Genomic DNA, 21,536 nt, shown 5'->3' with positions numbered 1-21,536 from the left:
CATGCCCAGCTAATTTTTGTATTTTAGTAGAGACAGGGTTTCACCAAGTTGGTCAGGCTGGTCTTGAACTCCTGATCTCAGGTGATCTGCCTGCCTCGGCCTCCCAAAGTGCTGGGATTACAGGCATGAGCCACCACGCCCAGCTAATTTTTTGTGTTTTTAGTAGAGACGGGGTTTCGCCAAGTTAGCCAGGCTGGTCTCGAACTCCTGACTTCAGGTGATCCATCCGCCTTGGCCTCCTAAATTGCTGGGATTATAGGCGTGAGCCACCACGTCCGGCCGACTGAAGTGCTTTCTATCATTGTGGTTTTACCTTTTCTAAAATTTCATATAAATGGAATTGTACAACATGTACTCTCTTGGTGTCTGGATTCTGTCACTCAACATAATCACTGTGAGATTCACTTATGTTGATGCGTATATCAATAGTTAATTTTTATTGCTGAGTGGCATTGCATTCTATGGCTGTACCATATTTTGTTTTATCCCTTTGCCTGTTGAGAACATTTGGATTGTTTCCAGTTTGGAGTTATTATAAATAATGTAAAATTGGCCCTTTTTAAGTGAAGAGGGTGATCACAACTAAATCAAATTGGGTTTTATTTTTATTCCCTTCCCTGTGGGACATCAGTACCTGGGGAGAATGATCCTTTTGTAAAATAAGGTGATGAAAACAAATCTCGTATATTTTGGTCATATTACTCCTTTTTTTTTTTTTTTTTTGAGACGGAGTCTCGCTCTGTCACCCGAGCTGGAGTGCAGTGGCCGGATCTCAGCTCACTGCAAGCTCCGCCTCCCGGGTTTACGCCATTCTCCTGCCTCAGCCTCCCAAGTAGCTGGGACTACAGGTGCCCGCCACCTCGCCCGGCTAGTTTTTTGTATTTTTTAGTAGAGACGGGGTTTCACCGTGTTAGCCAGGATGGTCTCGATCTCCTGACCTCGTGATCCGCCCGTCTCGGCCTCCCAAAGTGCTGGGATTACAGGCTTGAGCCACCGCGCCCGGCCCATATTACTCCTTTAAATATCAGTATCTTGTGTTTATTTATTATTATCCTTCTTTTTTAGATACAGGGTCTCGCTCTGTCGCCCAAGCTGGAGTGCAGTGGCGCGATCATGGCTCACTGCAGCCTCGAATTCCTGGGCTCAAGATCCTCCCTTCTCAGCCTTCCCTAGCAGCTGGGAATACAGGCGCGCGCCACTGAACTCGGCTAATATTGTAGTGTTTACTAAGTATCTGTAAATCCTAATCAATATAAGGAAAATAAATTTTTTTAAATGTTAGGCTCTTTCTTTGAGTTGTAGGAAAATAAATTCTAAAGCCTCTGAATTCAAAGACAAAATATACAAGTCGCTCCCCTAGTGAGGCAAAATTTGGACGGCATTGAGTTTATCCGATGGAAACTAAGCGTGCAGAACGTATCTTTCGACCTGAAAAACTCTGAAGATGAAAGGATTCGATTTACTTACAAACAGGGACCCTGAGATACCTCTGGCTCCTGAACGCCCAACAAAAGCGGGCAGCTGCTTTGCATGCCGGGACTTGTAGTCCCCGACAGAGTCACTTCAAGATGGCGGAGTTGCTAATGACGCGCGAAGGGGCGGGCCCAGAGGGAGTCTGCGCCGCGAGGGGATTGGGTGACACAGGAACTTGGCGGGCGGGAAGTAAAAACCAGGTGTTAAAACCTTTGCACTGGGAAAGGCCCAAGTCTCGCGAGAGCTTGGCAGGCCCCAGTGGAACGTGGGGCCCGACTTATCATAAGGGGCATTTGTTGGGGGCGGAGCTTTGACGGGAGCTTCCCTGGAGCCGTTGGTGCCCGGGGTAGCCCCGTTCCGGCCGAGCCGCTTCAGCGGGGGACGTAGCCATGAAGGAAGAGAAGGAGCACAGGCCTAAGGAGAAGCGAGTAACCTTGTTAACCCCCGCCGGGGCCACAGGCAGCGGTGGTGGGACCTCGGGGGACAGCTCCAAGGGGGAAGATAAGCAGGATCGCAACAAGGAGAAGAAAGAAGCGCTGAGCAAGGTGCCCGGTCGGCCGCTGGCCCGGGAGAGGGCGGGACGGGTCCGCAGCGCGGGGAGGATGGCTGGGAATGGGGCCGGCCCCTTTCTCTCTCAGGTTCCCCTTCTTCTCTTCGCCTGAATGGAAGTCGCACCATCCTGGTTTATCCTTTCTCCCGAAATGGGGAGAGCCCCTCCCGGCCAAATCCTGGGTAGGGGTGAGGAAAAGGGGGGACTCCCCAAACGGGAAGGGTTTAGGTCAGAGCTGTGAGGTGATAATGGGAAGAGAGAGCGACGGTATAAAGAATGAGGAACTAAAGGTGTAATTGGGGAGAAATATTAAATACTGAAGGAGACATGAGGGATGGCAATATTATTCATGGAGGCGAGTTGGGGGAGAGTTCAGGGTGATTAATGGTACGGGAGGGTAGATCGAGAGCATACTATTTTGAGAGCAATGGGTGGATTTTTTGTATTCGTTAGAGTTTTGAATTCTTAAGTTCAATGGGCAAGGATTTTGTTTTAAGATGTGTTGGACGTGGGAGAAACTTGTTACTAAATCAAGATTTCGTGGCACCCACAAAGACCAGGGTTGGCTTACTAATTTCTTGCCACTAGATCTGTTAAAAAATGGGTGATCGAAAATGATGCACAAACCTGGTAAACTGCAGGGCTGCTGTAAAGAGCAAAACCTGAGATTTTTCCCTGCTCCAGGTGGTTCTCATTTCCAAGCGTTTTTTTTTTTTTTTTAACCGCGTTACTATTATCTTTGACTACTTCTGAGCATTGGGCTGCAGAATATTTTCTCCTGGGTTTTTACAAGTGATCTCATATTTTAAAAAGCCCAGTCTTCTTCAGGAACTGTGATTCTTTCAGGTATGAGAGAAAATTGATTTTTACTAATTTTATTTTCCTTATGCATTTCTTAAGGTGGTAATTCGAAGATTACCTCCCACTTTGACCAAGGAGCAGCTTCAGGAACATCTTCAACCTATGCCTGAGCATGATTATTTTGAGTTTTTTTCTAATGATACGAGGTAAAAAAAAAAAAAAAAAAAAAGGAAAGGGGTAAATGAAAAAGGTTTCTTTCACTCTTTTTATCCTACTGTTTTCCATTTAATTTTTGAGCTTGTCTTTAATATATGCATACTTGTAATTGGGCCAGACACCTGCAAATACATTTACATAATTGCTTTCCTCTCTGCAGTTTGTATCCTCATATGTATGCCAGAGCATACATCAACTTTAAAAACCAAGAGGACATTATTTTGTTCAGGGATCGCTTTGATGGTTATGTATTCCTTGACAATAAAGGTGAGTTCTGGTAACTGAAATAAAAAGGGAATTTCTTTGTCATTCTTTGTCATTTGTATGTTTAAGACAGTGTGTGCATTGCGTTGCTTCCTGGGTGATAAAATGTGCAACATTTAAGTAAAGAGTTTTACACATTTGATAAGCTTGTTGCAGTCTTATAAATAGACATGTGACTTTTCACAGTCCTTGGTTACTTTTATTAACTTACTATTTTTTTAATTTGATCAACTGAGTGAAATTGCAACTGTTTTCTCCTCGTGTGACAAATTTTTTGCCCTGGCTTAAACCTGCTGTTTTGACTATAGAGTTTCAGCTGCAGTACTGATAAGTGACTCTTAAACTTGTTTGATAAATTTTAAATATTTACTTCTTATTTTGCTTCAAAGACAAACATTTATTTAATTCAAATCCATTAAGCCAACAGTTCCCAGTTGGGATACTGTTGAACATTCTCACAAAGTTGTATATAATTAAAACATGAAACTTGATACATTGGCCGAGCACGGTGGCTCACACCTGTAATCCCAGCACTTTGGGAGGCCGAGGCGGGCAGATCACGAGGTCAGGAAATCGAGACCATCCTGGCTAACACAGTGAAACCCCGTCTCTACTAAAAATACAAGAAATTAGCCGGGCATGGTGGCGGGTGCCTGTAGTCCCAGCTACTCGGGAGGCTGAGGCAGGAGAATGGCGTGAACCCAGGAGGCGGAGCTTGCAGTGAGCGGAGATCGCGCCACTGCACTCCAGCCTGGGCGACAGAGCAAGACTCCGTTCCAAAAAAAAAAAAAAAAAAACTTGATACATCTCGGCCCGGTGCGTGGCTCTCGCCTGTAATCCTGTAATCCCAGCACTTTGGGATGCCGAGGCAAGTGGATCACGAGGTCAGGAGATCGAGACCAGCCTGGCCAACATGGTGAAACCCCGTCTCTACTAAAAATACTAAAAAAAATTAGCCGAACGCGGCGCCTGTAATCCCAGCTACTCAGGAGGCTGAGGCAGAAGAATCGCTTGAACCCGGGAGGCAGAGATTGCAGTGAGCCAAGATCACGCCACTGCACTCCAGCCTGGCGACAGAGCCAGACTCTGTCTCAAAAAAAAAAAAAAAAAAAAAAAAAACCTTGATACTTCTCTTACTTTATATCTAGAAAGGTCCAGTCTATAGGCAAGACACATTTCTGCTTTAACACTCTATTATATGCTACCTACAACATTTAGCCAGAGAATGTCTAAGCTGCCATTTGCCACTTTTCTTTTTGGTTTGCAATTATAGGTAAATAGTGTGTCTTCTTGTTTAGTTTTGTTTTTTTCAATATTCCTTCAAAGTTGGTAAAAATTAAATTTTTGTCAGGGACTATGCCAGTAAAAATTGAAGGATTGCCAGTGTTTGTCCAACTTTTATTAATCTCCCCAAGCCAGCTATTTTTCCACTCCAACTATTTTATTCCAGTAGATATTTAACTAGATTCTAGTTACTTAGCCTGGAAATCTGAGTTGTGTTTAATTTTTTCCTTTTTTAAAATCTCTTACATGTAAGTTATGAATCTTGTCAATTTATTGTTTATCTTTTGAGACAGGGTCTCCACCCAGGTTGGAGTGCTGTGCCGCAATCATAGCCCACTGCAGCCTGGAATTCCTGGACTCAAGCAACCCTCCCACCTCAGCCTCCTGAGTAGCTGGGACTACAGACGCGTGTCACCATGCCTGGCTAATTTTCTTTAAATTTTTTTATAGAGCTGGGGTCTTGCTATGTTACCCAGGCTGGTCTTGAACTCCTGGGTTCAAGTGATCCCCCCACCTCAGCCTCCCAAAGTGCTGGGATTACAGGTGCAGGCCACCGTACCGAGCCCAACACCACTTATTAAAGAGACTATCCTTTCCCCATTGTGGTTTTTGTTTGTTCATTTGTTTTGTTTTGTTTTTAAATCTTAAAGACAAGGTCTACTTATATTGCCCAGGCTGGATTTTATTGTTTTTTTTAATATCTTGTTCACCTAGACTTTCAGTCACACTTTATGTTCTCATCATTTAATGTCTAGACAACCACTGTCTCTAAACTTACAGGATTTTCCATTTTTCCCATTCTTGTATAATTCAGTCTATTATATTGCCATGAAATTAATCTTTTTGAAAATAATGATTTAAACTAACGGTTGGGGGAAAAAAGTCCAAACTCCTTAGCCTGGTAGTCAGGGTCCTCCATATTCTGGCCTCACTTCTGTTTCTTCAGCCTGTCTTCCACAATTTCCCTCTGTTTCAGTCTGGTTTATCTATTCCTTCTCAAATATATTTTGGTTTTTGGTTTGTATTTTTGTTTTTTTCATTTTCTTTCCTTTTTTCTTTTCTTTTTTTCTTTTTTTTTTTTTTTTTTTTTTGAGACAGACCCTTACTCTGTCACCCAGGCTAGAGTACAGTGGCACAATCTTGGCTCATTACAACCTCCACCTCCTGGGTTCAAGCAATTCTCGTTCCTCAACCTGTCGACTTAGCTGGGATTACAGGTACGTGCCACCACACCCAGCTAATTTTTGTAATTTTAGTAGGGATGGGGTTTTACCATGTTGACCAGGCTGGTCTCGAACTCCTGGCCTCAAGCAATCCACTCGCCTCAGCCTCCCAAAGTGCTGGAATTACAGGCATGAGCCACCATGCCTGGCCTAATATATCACAGTTTTGAAGCTAATCTGATTCTGTACTCACTGGGATTCCCAACATAATTTTTCCTTTATGACTGCTTTGCAGTGCCTTCTGGTCAATTCTATTTATTTTTATTTTTTTTCTTATGTCTATATGCCAGTGATTTAAGGATAGGATACCTTGTTTTTGACATTCTGTGACAGGGTGCTTGTGAATTTTTTTCCCATTAGTCACTTGAGGGTTTTGTATTGAAATATAACTCACCTATAGTAAAATTTATCCTCTTAAAGCGTACAATTCAGTGGTTTCTGGTATATTCACAAAGTAGTACAACCATCAGTACTAATTCCAGAATGTTTTCATCCCTCCAAAAAGAAACCCATATCTATTAGTAGTTACCTCCCATTCTCTCCCTCCAGCCCCTGGCAACCACTAATCTACTTTATGTATCTATGATTTCCCTCCATTTCATATAAATGTAATCATACAATATGTGGTCTTTTCTGACTGGCTTTTTTTTACCTAGCACGATGTTTTCAAGGTCCATCCATGTTGTAACATATAACATGTCATTATCTCATTCCTTCTGCTTTTTTTTTTTTTAACGGAGTCTCGCTCTGTAGCCCAGGCTGGAGTGCAGTGGCACGATCTCGGCTCCCTGCAAGCTCCGCCCCCCGGGTTCACGCCATTCTCCTGCCTCAGCCTCCCGTGTAGCTGGGACTACAGGCACTCGCCACCACGCCCGGCTAATTTTCTTTTTTTTTTTTTTTTTTGTATTTTTAGTAGAGACGGGGTTTCACCGTGTTAGCCAGGATGGTCTCGATCTCCTGACCTCGTGATCCGCCCGCCTCGGCCTCCCAAAGTGCTGGGATTACAGGCGTCAGCCACCGCGCCCAGCCTTCCTTCTGCGTTTTTAAAAATTGTAAAATACACATAACATAAAATTTACCATCTTAACCATTTTAAGTGTACAGTTCAGTAGCATTAAGGTATATTCACACTGTTGTGCAACAATCTTGGGAACTTTTTCATCTTGCAAAACTGAAACTCTTTACCCATTAAACAACTTATTTCCTTTCCTGCAGCCCCTGGCAACCACCATTATACTTTGTGTCTCTATGAGTTTGACTACTCTAGGTACCACATATAGGTGGAAACATACAGTGTCTGCCTGGCTTATTTCATTTAGCATAATATTCTCAAGGTGTATCCATGTTGTAGCATGTGTCAGAATTTTCTTTCTTTCTTTTTTGTTTTTTTTTTTTTTTGAGATGGAGTCTTGCTCTGTTGCCCAGGCTGGAGTGCAGTGGCGCGATCTCAGTTCACTGCAACCTCCGCCTCCTGGGTTCAAGCAATTCTCCAGCCTCAGCCTCCCAAGTAGCTGGGATTACTGGTGCCCACCACCACGCCTGGCTAATTTTTTTTGTATTTTTGGTAAAGACGGGGTTTCACTGTGTTGGGCAGGCTTGTTTCAAACTCCTGACCTCAAGTGATCTACCTGCCTCAGCCTCCCAAAATGCTAGGAATTACAGGCATGAGCCACTGCCCCCAGCCTCATTTTTAAGACTAATATTCCATTATATGTATATACCACATTTTGTGTATCCATTCGTCTGTCAAGGGGTATTCGAGTTGCTTCCACTCTTGGCTATTGTGAACAATATTGTTATGAACACAGATGTGCAAATATTCGAGTCCCTGCTCTCACTTCTTTTGGATATATACCAAGAAGTGGAATTTCTGGGGTCATTTGATAATTCTATTTTTATTTTATTATTTATTGTTTATTTTGAGACGGAGTCTATCTGTGTCACACAAGCTGGAATACAGTGGCATGATCTTGGCTCACTGCAACCTCCGCCTCCCAGGTTCAAGCAATTCTCCTGCCTCAGCCTTCTGAGTATCTGGGATTACAGGCACGGGCCACCACACCCTGCTAATTTTTTATATTTGTGGTAGAGATGGAGTTTCACCATGTTGGCCAGGCCGGTCTCAAACTCCTGACCTCAGGTGATCTGCCCACCTCGGCCTCCCAAAGTGCTGGGATTACAGGTGTGAGCCTCTGCGCCCTGCCGGTAATTTTTTTTTGTTTTTGGTTTTGTTTTTTGTTTTTTTGAGATGGAGTTTCACCCTTGTTGCCCAGGCTGGAGTAAGTACAATGGTGCGATCTTCCCTCATTGCAACCTCCACCTCCTGGGTTCAAGCGATTGTCCTGCCTCAGCCTCCTGAGTAGCTGGAATTACAGGTGCCCACCACCACACCCAGCTCATTTTTATACTTTTAGTAGAGATGGGGTTTTACCATGTTGGTCAGGCTGGCCCGGTAATTCTATTTTTAATGTTTTATGGAACTGCCATACTGTTTTCCATGGCAGCTGCATCATTATACATTCCCACCAATACATGAGTGTTCCAGTTTCTGCACATCTTTGCCAACACTTGTTATTTCGTGCTTTTTTGATAGTAGTCCTCCTAATAGGCGTGAGATGATACCTCATTGTGGTTTTGATTCGTATTTCCCTAATGACTAGTAATGTTGAACGTATTTCCATATGCTTGTTAGCCATCTGTATACTGTCTTTGAAGAAATGTCATTCAAGTGTCTTGACCATTTTTTAAATTGGGTTATTTGGTTTTTTGTTGTTGAGTTATAGGAGTTCTTTATATATTCTAGATATTACCCCTTATCAGATAATATGGTTTACAAATATTTCTCCCATTCCATGAGTAGTGAAAAGGCAACCCATGGAAGACATGGAAACAATCTGTTGATTGTGTCTTTTGATGCACAGAAGTTTCTAATTTTGACATAGTCCAATTTATCTATTTTTTACTTTTTTTAAATAAGAGATATACTTTATCTTTTTGTTTTATTGTGGTAAGAACACTTAATATGAGATTTGCCCTCTGGATTTTTACTTTTGTTGCCTGTGCTTTTGGTGACCTGGTGTATTTTTTTTTAAGTGTTAATAGATTTTTTTCCCCAGCTTTATTGAGCTATAATTGACAAATAAAATAATATATATTTAAATTTTACTGTGTGATAATTGGTTTGTTTTTTTGGTTTTTTTTTTTGTTTTTTTTTCTACCAGGCTGGAGTACAGTGGCACAATCTCAGCTTACTGCAACGTCCGCCTCCCAGGTTCAAACGATTCTCCTGCTTCAGCCTCCCAAGTAGCTGGGATTACAGGCATGCACTACCACGCCTGGCTAATTTTTGTATTTTTATTTACTTATTTTTTTGAGACGGAATCTCACTCTGTCGCCCAGGCTGGAGTGCAGTGGCGTGATCTTGGCTCACTGCAATCTTTGCCTCCCGAGTTCAAGCAGTTGTCATGCCTCAGCCTCCGGAGTAGCTGGGATTACAGATGCATGCCACCACGCCCAGCTAATTTTTGTGTTTTTAGTAGAGACAGTGTTTCACCATGTTGGCCAGGCTGGTCTCAAACTCCTGACCTCAAGTGATCATCCTGTCACCTCGGCCTCCCAAAATGCTGGGATTGTAGGCGTGAGCCACCGTGCCTGGCCCAACGTGATTATTTTATATATGTATACATTGTGAAATGATTACCACAATCAAGTTAACACATTCATCACCTCACATAACACATCACCTCACATAGTTACACTTTTTAAAAATAACAGCTTTATTGAGATATAATTCACATGCCTGAAATATTCACCCTTTAAAGTATACAGTTCAGTGAATTTTAGTATATCCATAGACTTGTGAGCCTATTACCACAATCTAGATTTAGAACATGTTCATCACCCCTCAGAGAAACCCTACCCATTAGTTGTCACTCCTCATTCTTCTCACCACTTCTACCCCAAACTCCAGGCAGTTACTAATCTACGTTCCATCTCTATAGATTTGCCTATTTTGGAGATTTCTAACATTTTTAAATGAAAATTAGTTTGTAGGGTCTTTTTCACATTAAAATATCACATTTTATAAGTTGAATTTAAATGAATATTTTACTTCCATGCCGTATTGTTTCATTATGTTATCAGTGTGAATTTGTGGCTCCTTTTTTACTGTGTTGATTATGGTTGTGCCAGTGTGCTTTATGCCTTTGGGAGACCCTCTTCAGAAGACTGCCATCAAAAAAGTCCTAGAAAGCAATGGATTGATTCCCTTATATCCACTTTTGACATTTTCTTTGTTATAGCAAGTGTGGTATTTTTTTCCTAAACAGGTCAGGAATATCCTGCTATAGTAGAATTTGCACCTTTTCAAAAAGCTGCAAAAAAGAAGACTAAGAAAAGAGATACCAAAGTCGGGACTATCGATGATGGTATAGTATAGCTCTAATTATGTAATGCTATTGCTGTGGGGTTTTTAAAAATAATATCTTTGCAAGAGTTAATTCGACCCCAAAATTTTAAATTAGAAAATATACAAAATAAAGTAAGTGAGAAATGTTATTTGCCAATGGAAGCTTTGCTTAATTGTTAGAATAGAGAGGGTTTCTTGCAAAGAATTTCTGCTCTCTTTGGCTAGGGCATTTCATTCTTCAACCATTGAACAATATAATGTTGACTATTGAGTAACAAATCACCATAGGTTTATTGATTAGAAAATAGTGGAAAGGCCAGACGTGGTGGCTCACGCCTGTAATCCCAGTACTTTGGGAGGCCAAGGCAGACGGATCACCTGAGGTCAGGAGTTCAAGATCAGCCTGACCAACATGGAGAAACCCTGTCTCTACTAAAAATATAAAATTAGCCGGGTATGGTGGCACATGCCTGTAATCCCAGCTATTCAGGAGGCTGAGGCAGGAAAATTGCTTGAACCCGGGAGGCAGAGGTTGCAGTGAGCCGAGATCGTGCCTTTGCACTCCAGCCCGGGCAACAAGAGCGAAACTCCATCTCAAAAAAAAAAAAAGAAAAAGAAAATAGTGGACAAAAAACCAGGTTTCAAAGTTTAACAGGTGCTTCTTGAGGCCTCACCATTTTTATGATTATTTATTTGACTTTTGGTTTCCATTTATAAAGAAGAAGGTTTGAAGTGTCGTAGGAAAATTTCCATACCCAGGTAACTTTATATAAAGTAGCTGAAGTTGCCCTCCTATTTTCTGGTCTTTGAATATACGGTTAGCTACACACATAGTATTAGGCTGAACAGGAATAGAAGAACTGAGACCAGGTGCGGTTGCTCACACCTGTAATCCCAGCACTTTGGGAGGCCAAAGCGGGCAGATTAGCTGAGGTCAGGAGTTTGAGACCAGCCTGGCCAACATGGTGACACACCCCATCTCTACTAAAAACACAAAAATTATCTAGGCATGGTGGCAGGCACCTGTAATCCCAGCAACTTGGGAGGCTGCTGAGGAAGAAGAATTGCTTGAACCCAGGAGGCGGAGGTTGCAGTGAGCCAAGACCACGCCATTGCACTCCAGTCTGGGCAACAAGAGCAAAACTCCGTCTCAAAAAAAAAAAAAAAGAAAGAAATACAATAACTGAAAAACCAAAATAATTGCCATTTAAGGTATACTGGCTCCAGGTTTTGAGACCTTTGTAATGTTATGTTAGATAGCTGTTACACAACTCTTTATGTTGGATAAGGACTTAGGCCCATATTTTATATCAGATTGATGTTTTAGAATCATCTAGTTTAATTTCCATCATTTGTTACTATTACAGGTATTTTATAAAAAAAAAAACACAGTAAAGACTCAATAACACATAGCTGTGATATTGGTTTTATTACAGATTTAGATCTGGAAGACTTGATCAAGTGACATATAGAAACAAGCAATATAGTGCCTTAGATGTGTCACCCTTTCTGATGTCAGAGGTCAGAGGTCTAGGAGAGAACTCCAGGAATTACAGTCACCTCAAGTGCCACACCTAGGACTTCTCTCTAATTTATCTTTTTGGAACACCTAACTTAGTTTAGTAGGACAGTGACTTTTAAAAGCAAACTATGTAATACCCCTAGTGGTTCTGTTATAATGCATGGTGTCTCATTTTTCCTGACCTCCGTGTTATACCAGATTCCTATAGTGAGTATCAGTTATAGGAGTTCTGAGAGCAAATGACCAATTAAGCTCTAAATAGTCTACCTTGTGGGTATGGTTTGGTTTTTTTTTAATCTTCCATGAAGTAAAAAATTATTTGATAAATCAGTATCCTAGATAATGTCTTCTTTTTTGCTTAAAGTCTATTATGTTTTCTGTTTCCTTAAATGATTATTTAGATCCAGAATATAGAAAGTTTTTGGAAAGTTATGCCACAGATAACGAGAAAATGACATCTACTCCGGAGACACTGCTAGAGGAAATAGAAGCAAAAAATAGAGAATTAATAGGTAAGTGGGCAAAAGGAATTAGGGCAACAGCCTTTTCATCACAGTACCTAAGTCTGTCTCCTACCTCTCTCAGTTGCTAGCTGTGTGACTTCGGGGAAGTTACTAGCTTCTCTGAGACTGTTACTGTAAAATGCAGATGGTAATTACCTGCCTCACAGCATTATGAGAATCCATTAATAAGGTGGGAAAAATTCTTCGACCTATTTAGTGTCACACAAATGTAATATCAATACAAAAAGTTTGATGGCTGATAAGGAATGTTTAGACAGTGGTAAGCCTTTGAAGGTCAATTGGTATTTCCTAGGAATAAGTTCATATTCCTGAAAAAATTTTGATTTATCCTAAGGAATATGTGGGGTTTTTTTGTGTTTTGTTGTTGTTGTTGTTGTTGTTGTTGTTGTTGTTTGCTTTCTCTCTCTTTTTCTCTTTCCCTCTCTCTCTCTGTCTCTCTCTCTCTTTGTGTGTGTGTGTGTGTGTGTGTGTGTGTGTGTGTGTGTGTGATGAGTCTTGCTCTGTCGCCCAGGCTGGAGTGCAGTGGCGCAATCTCGGCTCACTGCAACTTCCGCCTCCCGGGTTCAGGCGATTCTGCTGCAGTATCTGGATTCTCCCAAGTAGCTGGAAGTACAGGCACCCACCACTACGCCCGGCCAATTTTGTGTTTTTAGTAGAGCCGGGGTTTTCACCATGTTGGCCAGGCTGATCTCGAACTCCTGACCTCAAGTGATCTGCCTACCTTGGCCTCCAAAAGTGCTGGGATTACAGGCATGAGCCACTGTGCCCGGCCAGGAATACGTGTTTTAAAAAATGGCTGTAAGGCTAATAGCTTATTCAGAATGTTGAAAATGAAAAATATTCTTCCAAAACTTGACTTTTATTAATAGGTGCATAGTATAAGCACATTTCTGGTAAATTTCTTAGAATAAATTCCCAGAAGTGAAATTATGGGGTCAAAAGGATTAGATATTTTTAGCCCCTTCCCCCCAACTTCTTCCAGTTGAACAAGTTTACACTCAGTAAAACAAGAGAATGTCCTAAGTACTTAATTCTCATCAATTGGGAATAACTCTTTTAAGAAATTATTTTGTTGTTTTAATTTGAATTTCTTCACTTTTTAAAAGGTATTTTAATCCCATATTGTTGAAATCGAATGCTGTAAAACTTTCTGATATTACAATTGTGATCTTTCCACATAAGGGGTGTACACATTTTCCCACCTTGGGTGGTTGGCAGGGAATGTCAGAAATGGAATCCTTTCTAGGGATTGATAAGTATTATTAATAATCTGTTTACATTTATGTAGCTAAAAAGACAACCCCACTTTTGAGCTTCCTGAAAAACAAGCAGGTAAATCTTTTGTCTTTATAGTTCTCTCAATACTTTAATTTCATTGCTTTGCATTCTATAGACATTTTAAGAGCATTGGGTTTCTAGAGGATAAATAGCTTCTTTTTCCACCATTACTCTTTAAGGATTTGTCTTGTTGGTCTCACTTTCTGGCCCTCTCTTTCACTCTGGTTGTTGGACCAGGAGTTCACTCTACAAACCTGGAATGTTCTTAGGTTGTCCCAGAGACACTCTTTTGATATTCTGAAAGCCTCTGGAGAGATAGTAAGGCAGCAGTGGAAGACTAATATTAGCAGGTCCTGGTCTTCATTGCCTTTCGTTTTCTGGGTGGAGTGGGGGTAACGGTGGTAGAATGCCACTTTGTAGAAAGTAGGAAGGAAAGATTATTTAGTCGGGGTCTACCATGCCTTCGGGATTGATTAGGGTTTTGGTGATGATTATTTTATTTGAAGACTTGTGTTGATGTTTCTTTCTAGAGAATGAGAGAAGAAAAGAGAGAAGAAAGAAGGAGGAGAGAAATAGAAAGAAAAAGACAAAGAGAAGAAGAGAGGAGGAAATGGAAAGAAGAAGAGAAACGAAAAAGGAAAGATATAGAAAAGTTAAAGAAGATAGACAGAATTCCAGAAAGGGACAAATTAAAGGATGAACCAAAGATTAAGGTATGAGAGTACTGAAGCTGACTGCATGTTGCTAAAAATTGCATGTATCTACTTCTTTAAATATGCATGTGTCTTGTGTTGGTAATTGAATTTTTTGAATTTTTTGTTTTGTTTTTGCTCTTTTGGGGGGAAGTGATCCAATAAAAATCTTTCCTGTAATGCTAATAGTATTAGTTTTTAAATTTAAGGTCATTTAAAAGGATTTAGTAGTATGTTATTTCTTTGGTGCAGATCTGTGCCATTTTTGTCATTGAAAATGTTTGATTTGTAGACTACTGTCCTCTAAATTCATAGTAAATGAGGGCTTAGGGCTGGCTGGCATGATTTATGGGTTTTATTCAGCTTTTCCTTCATAATTGATACATGAAGTTACCTCATTTGTTTGTTTTCCACTGTCTTCAGGTACACAGGTTTCTGTTACAAGCTGTGAATCAGAAAAATGTAAGGACCAAGTACATGATACAGAGCATCTAGTATCATGTCACACACACAGGTCTTAGCTAATAAGTCCTTTTGGTGGTGGTGGTGGTAGTGTTACTTGTTGAAAACCCCTTCAGATTGACTTGAGTCTTCTTAAAAGATGAACTATTTTATTATAAATTTCTACTTTAAAAGGAAGCCCAGGTGACTTCCTGATGCTCTGCTGTGTTCCCAGAAGCTTCATTGACATACAGCCGGAGGACAACCATGCCTCATCTTCTTATACACTTCTCATAACTGGCTGCCTTGTGAGAGGACTAGGGATAAATACCCTGCAGTATGTGCCTTTCCCTCTCACATGACTCCCATAGTATCTTCCTGCATATAGCTGGGAATCTATGAGCAGCAGATTCGGATTCATGCATTGCATTTGGGAAGAAGAAAATCTGCAGAAAGATCCCAACCTTGCCACTTCCCTTCTGAGGGCATGGCTTGGGTAGCCCTTGTTTCAACATATTTCCTGGGGAAGTACTAGTACCTAGTACTTCAGATAAAGTCAAAGAAAATCTCACAGAGAGGGTGGCAGGGTCTCCTTATTTTACTTCCTGAAAACTCAGCAGTTTATGTAGTAAGGGTTCCCTAAGTCTCTACGGGGCTCATTACTGGTGATGAGGGGCTTGGGGGAGGATGGAGTTTCTCATCTTAATTCTTTCCAGCAATCTCTCTGTCTGCTATGCCACAAGTGACTTGACTTGCTATTCCTAACAATCAGCAAGGCAGAAGGTAGAGCCAGCCATGCTAGAGACATTCATTAATGTTCTTATTAGAGTAATGAACACCTTGGTTTCTAATAAGGATGTTCATTGGAGAAATAAGAGCACTTCCAATGAAACCTGTACATGGTATCCTCACTTCACACTGGTGCTTCTCAGTGTGCATTTTGGACTCACCATTTGCAGTGGCTGTCTGCGTGCCAAAGTGCTTCGTGCTTATGTCTTGTGGTGCTTTGCCTTTTGCTTAGTAATTTACATGATGCCTTCACCCTGAGATGAACCTTGTGTGATGCCTTTACTCTGAGACTTGAAATTCTTCTATTTTGCCTAAGAATCTCTCTGATTATCCAACACTTGGAGGTATTCTCGAGAGATTTATAGCAGGGATGTGAGAAACAATGGCATTTTTGAACATGTGTCAGTATCTATGGCATTGAATACAGAGTTCCTACTCAGTAGAGATGGAACTTCACTATTTGGTTGTATAAGGCATTTAGATTTTTAAATCAAATGCCAAATAATAATTGTTATTCATCTCTAATGGCAAGATAATTGTACCATCATAAGTATGTTATTCTCAGGCTCAAGGCAAAATTATTCCTGCAATGGATCTCTCCTTTGGTGACCAAGATATTTGTCATTCCAAGCACTACATAAAAACAGTCCCAACAGAAATGATCTGCCTAGCACTTAAAATTTGTGGGCTGTTTCCCATCAAGTTATATCAAAATGCTGGTTTGCTACAGAAGCATACTTCGAAGTATGCATTGGTTCACTTAAAGGTTGACCCACTTAAAGCCAAAGGAGGCCGGGCACAGTGGCTCACACCTGTAATCCCAGCACTGTGGGAGGCGGAGACAGAAGGATGGTGTGAGCCCAGGAGTTTGAGACCAACCTGGGCAACATGGTGAGACCCTGTCTCTACAAAAAAATTTAAAAATTAGCCAGATGTAGTGGCGTGCACCTGTTGTCCCAGCTACTCAAGAGGCTGAGGCAGGAGGATCACTTGAGCCCAGGAGGTCAAGGTTGTGGTGAGCCATGTTCACGCCACTGCACTCCAGCATGGGCAACAGAGCGAGACCCTGCCTCACAATAAAAGCCAAAGGAGTCTTGATCCTATTGCCACAAAGTGATTAAACCACTTCGTTCAAGTGGATAACACTTTAATAGCATCCTTTTAGTAAATTACTGCTCTCGTGCACTAGTTCACCTGAAAGGTTAAGCGCACCTGCAGAGATAGGGGGCCTTGTCTAGTCTAAATTTTAAATATTTGGTATACTGGGTTTTTAATAGAATCAGAAGATAGTGTCCCAGCCTTCAAAATAAAAATAAACATTTTCTTTTTAAAGCTGCTCAAGAAGCCAGAAAAAGGAGATGAAAAAGAATTGGACAAAAGAGAAAAAGCCAAGAACTTGGACAAAGAGAATCTCAGTGATGAAAGAGCCAGTGGGCAAAGTTGTACATTGCCCAAGCGTTCTGATAGTGAACCTAAAGATGAAAAACCAAAGAGGTCAGTAGTCAAGGACTCTTTGTTATGTTTGATTTATACATGCTAGTTTTGCTGCTATGTCCTAGACATATACCTGAATTAAGATAAGCTGTTTTATGCAGGGCAGGGGGATGAGGAGGAACGGTTTCAGATATATCCTTGTATTTTAATCTGGGTGAATGGTTTTGGGATTTTGTTCCTTTTTAAAACGCTAGTATTTTTCACTCTGCTCTAAAAGTGCAACCTCATTGCAGGGGCCAAATCAGAATCACAGTGTTCTGCATTTGTGATTACAAGATCTTTCAGGGTTCTGTCTCAGAGTTGTTTTTCATGCAGACCTGAAGATGAGAGTGGCAGAGACTACAGGGAGAGAGAACGGGAATATGAACGAGATCAGGAGCGCATTCTTCGAGAAAGAGAGAGGCTGAAGCGGCAAGAAGAAGAGCGCCGTAGGCAGAAGGAGCGCTATGAGAAAGAGAAGACTTTTAAGAGAAAAGAAGAAGAAATGAAAAAAGAGAAAGACACACTTCGGGATAAAGGAAAGAAGGCTGAAAGTACAGAATCAATAGGCAGCTCAGAAAAAACTGAAAAGAAAGAAGAAGTGGTCAAGAGAGATCGAATAAGAAACAAGGTACTGATTGTCATTAAACTTGTTTATGAGGGTTTTTTTTTTCCCCTTTCCTGCAAGTGTAAAGAAAGGGCTAGTTCACTGTTATTATAGAATTTTTTAAAGGGGAACTTTAATAATCTGCAAGTTTTTGTTTTTCTTTTTTTTTTTTTGAGACGGAGTCTTGCTGTGTCGCCCAAGGTGGACTGCAGTGGCGCAATCTCGCTCACTGCAAGCTCCGCCTCCTGGGTTCACACCATTCTCCTGCTTCAGCCTCCCGAGTAGCTGGGACTACAGGCACCTACCACCATGCCTGGCTAATTTTTTTGTGTTTGTAGTAGAGTCGGGGTTTCACCGTGTTAGCCAGGATGGTCTTGATCTCCTGACCTCGTGATCTGCCTGCCTCAGCCTCCCAAAGTGCTGGAATTACAGCATGAGCCACCATGCCCGGCCAACTTTTTTTCAGTCTTGGCTGGGCTTTTATTAACTTACTATAGAAATTGTAAACATACACAAAAGTAGAATAGAGAATAGTATGATGGGCCAGGCACAGTGGCTTACACTTGTAATCCCAGCACTTTGGGAGGCTGAGGTGGGTGGATTGCTAGAGCCTAGGAGTTCTAGACCAGACTGGCCAACATGGTGAAACCCCGTCTCTACTAAAAATACAAACATCAGCTGGTTGTGGTGGTGCACAACTGTAATCTCAGCTCATCCAGGCTGGAGTACAGTGGCATGATCTTGGCTCACCACAACCTCCACCTCCCGGGTTCAGGTGATTCTCCTGCCTCAGCCTCCCAAATAGCTGGGACTACAGGTGCGAGCCACCATGCCTGGCTAATTTTTGTATTTTTAGTAGAGACCGGGTTTCACCATGTTGGCCAGGCTGGTCTCGAACTCCTGACCTCAGGTCATCCTCCTGTCTTAGCCTTCCAAAGTGCTGGGATTATAGGCGTGAGCCACCGTGCCCAGCCTAATGTCTTTTTTTAATAGGAGCTAAACAAATTCCACAAATTATACTTGCTTGAAATGTCTCCTTCAGTTCTTTTTTGTTTTTAATGTATTTTTTGAGACAGTCTTGCTGTGTCACCCAGGCTGGAGTGCAGTGGCATAATCTCAGCTCGCTGTAGCCTCAACCTCCTGGGCTTAAGCGATCCCCCCCATCTCAGCTTCCAGAGTACCTGGGACTACAGGCATGCATCACCACGCCCAGCTAATTTTTAATTTTTTTTGTAGAGATGAAGTCTCCCTATGTTGCTCAGGCTGGTGTTAAACTTTTGAGCTCAACCGATCCTCCCAAAGTATTGGGAATACAGGTGTGAGCCCTGCACCCAGCCAAGTTTTCTTTTAATTTAAACAATTTCCCCTTCTCTTGTTTTCCTACCATTTGTTGCAGAAACCAATTTGTCTTGTAGGGCTTTTCCTGTTCTGAATTGGCAGATTACATCCCCGTGGTGTTAACATGTTCCTCTATCTTCTGTGCTTCCTTTAAAACTGGCACTTAGGGCCAGGCATGATGGCTTATGCCTATAATCCCAACAGTTTGGGAGGCCAAGTCAGGAGGATCACTTGAGCCCAAGAGTTGGAAACCAGCCAGGGCAACATAGGGAGAACCCGTTTGTACTAACAATGTAAGAACAGCCCAGCGTGGTAGCGCGTGCCTATAATCCCAACTACTAGGGACCTGAGGTGGGAGGATCATTTGAGTGTGGAATGTCGAGGCTGCAATAAGCCATGATCGTCCCACTTGCTCTTCAGCCCGGGTGACAGGGTAAGGCCCTATCTCCAAAAAATAATTTACCCAAGCATATAAAATAGTAGTTACAAAATGGTTGCTTTTCTTTGGAGATGGAGAGAGGAAGTAGGCAAGTTGTCATTTACCATGCCCTCACATTTTTGGTCTTAAATGACTTCACTTGAGTATTACATAACTATGACTCTTAAAAATCCCATATAAAAGCTTAATAGCATTGTTGTAACAGTAACATATTTTATTGTACTTCAGGATCGTCCAGCGATGCAGCTTTATCAACCAGGAGCTCGAAGCCGAAATCGACTCTGTCCCCCTGATGACAGCACCAAGTCTGGAGATTCAGCAGCAGAAAGGAAGCAGGAAAGTGGTATTAGCCATAGAAAAGAAGGAGGAGAGGAGTGATAAGTCCAGATGGCCTTAGGTGTCCTGACTGTCTAGGCAGCCAAAGAGCACACGTTAAGCAATCCAGAAGTGCCTTCAGGGCAAAGGAATAGAGAGAAAGGGAGTCGCTGTGCTGGTGGGGTACACTGCAGAGGAGTAAGTCTTGTGTCAAAGCAGGAATCTGATCTGAGGTTCAGAATTGGAAGAACAATTTGATTGCTTTTGCAATTTCTACAGTTAATTTTAAAGTGTCAGAAAAAGGTGACGGCGAGGACATGCATTGCAATTTGCAGGGGGAATTGTCAAGGAAGACTTCATCACATATGACACGAGAGAAAAGTAAGAGCTGGTTCTAAAATCAAAAGCTGTTGTTCATCCTGAATTGAATTTTCTGAGTTTGGGTAGAGCAGAGTCGCTTTGAAGCCTTGTTCCGATCTAGTTCTATTGCATTGTTTATGATAAGTGTTGACTTTGGGTAGTGTAGAAGCAACAAGCATGTCCTTGTAGTACAAGTACAGTGAAGGATAGATCACACTTTCATTGATGCAAAAATTTAAATAGTTATGTTACTTATGTATCCAGTGTCCTAAAGTTTTAGGATTAGTTTTAGTTTTTTGTTTGCTTATATGAGCTTAGCATAAAGAATATTTTTAAACATCATGTTTTGTCTTCAGCATTTTTTCTATTAAGAGGTAAAATGTAGTCCTTGTTTGATTCTTGACAATCCAGTGTGTGTTTGATCTTAGGTCTCATGATCTGAGTGCATACCCTCTCCAGGAAGGAAACTGCACCAATGTCTATTCCTGTTAAATAGCAACTTTTAGTCTCAGCTTGTTTTGTTTTGATGTCAATAAATAGTAACAGCATTCAAGTGTGAAGCTAAGTGTGTTTATTAACTTTACTAAATAGCTATGAGTTTTAAGAAATTAAATTTTTGACATCTGACATCACTCACCTTCTGGCGAGGCTGAAGGGAGCTTTAACTCATGGCAGAAGGTGAAGCAGGAGCAGTCATCTCACCCAAAACTTCTCTACAAATAAAAGTCTATTAATTTAAACAAAATAGGCTGGACGCAGTGGCTCACGCCTATAATCACAGCATTTTGGGAGGCCTAGGTGGGCGGATCACTTGAGGTCAGGAGTTCGAGACCACCCTGGCCAACATGGTGAAACCCCATCTCTACTAAAAGTATAAAATTATCTGGGCGTGGTGGCGGGCACCTGTAATCCCAGCTACTCGGGAGGCTGAGGCACAAGAATTGCTTGAGCCTGGGAGGTGGAGGTTGCAGTGAGTCAAGATCGTGCCTCTGCACTCCAGCCAGGGCAACAGAGCAAGACCCCATCTCTAATTTTTAAAAATTAACTGGGCATGGTGGTGTGCACCTGTAGCCCCAGCTACTCAGGAGGCTGAAACTGGAGGATCACTTCAGTCTGGGAAGTCAAGGTTGCAGTGAGCCATGATCACACCAGTGCACTCCGGCCTTGGTTACAGAGTGAGACCCTGCCTCAAAAAATTTTTAAAAATAATAATTTAAAAATAAATATAAACTGTTAGAAACAATAGGAAAGCAAGTGTTTGTTCATTTTCTGCCTCCTTTTCTTCAGATACATGTTTGATTTCTTTGGAAATAAAGGTAGGATGGAGACAACTCAAACCCTGGCTATCTAAACAATAATTGAGCACCTCAGTATGTGTTGGCATTGACACTATGGTAGTGAACACAACGTGGTTGCTTTCTCACAATGCTTATAGCCATGGGGAGTTAGCTGCTCTGGTGGAGAGAAGTGATGCTAAGGGAAGGAGGCAGGAAAAATTGAAAGAGTGAGGGCAGTGGGGGTAAGTAGTTCCAGGGCAGT

General features: G+C 41.7%; 1 protein-coding gene across 4 annotated transcripts; it reads left to right on the top strand.

The window, feature by feature from the left end:
* The first annotated feature begins 1,782 nt into the window (after nucleotides 1–1,782).
* On the top strand, nucleotides 1,783–20,550 carry UPF3B (UPF3B regulator of nonsense mediated mRNA decay). 4 transcript variants are annotated; one of them, XM_015128096.3, is made up of 11 exons: nucleotides 1,786–2,018; nucleotides 2,924–3,030; nucleotides 3,201–3,307; nucleotides 10,140–10,238; nucleotides 12,143–12,253; nucleotides 13,554–13,597; nucleotides 14,074–14,256; nucleotides 14,659–14,697; nucleotides 16,799–16,959; nucleotides 17,275–17,569; nucleotides 19,551–20,550. In XM_015128096.3, the coding sequence occupies exons 1-11, from the start codon at nucleotides 1,863–1,865 to the stop codon at nucleotides 19,698–19,700; spliced, it is 1,452 nt and encodes a 483-aa protein (XP_014983582.1). In that variant the 5' UTR covers nucleotides 1,786–1,862; the 3' UTR covers nucleotides 19,701–20,550.
* Nucleotides 20,551–21,536: the final 986 nt, after the last annotated feature.

This window comes from Macaca mulatta, chromosome X (genome assembly GCF_049350105.2).
Source record: "Macaca mulatta isolate MMU2019108-1 chromosome X, T2T-MMU8v2.0, whole genome shotgun sequence".
NCBI classification, from domain to species: Eukaryota; Metazoa; Chordata; class Mammalia; order Primates; family Cercopithecidae; genus Macaca; species Macaca mulatta.
The sequence above is the reverse complement of the archived record's forward strand: the minus strand, read 5'-3'. Positions and strand labels throughout refer to the sequence as shown.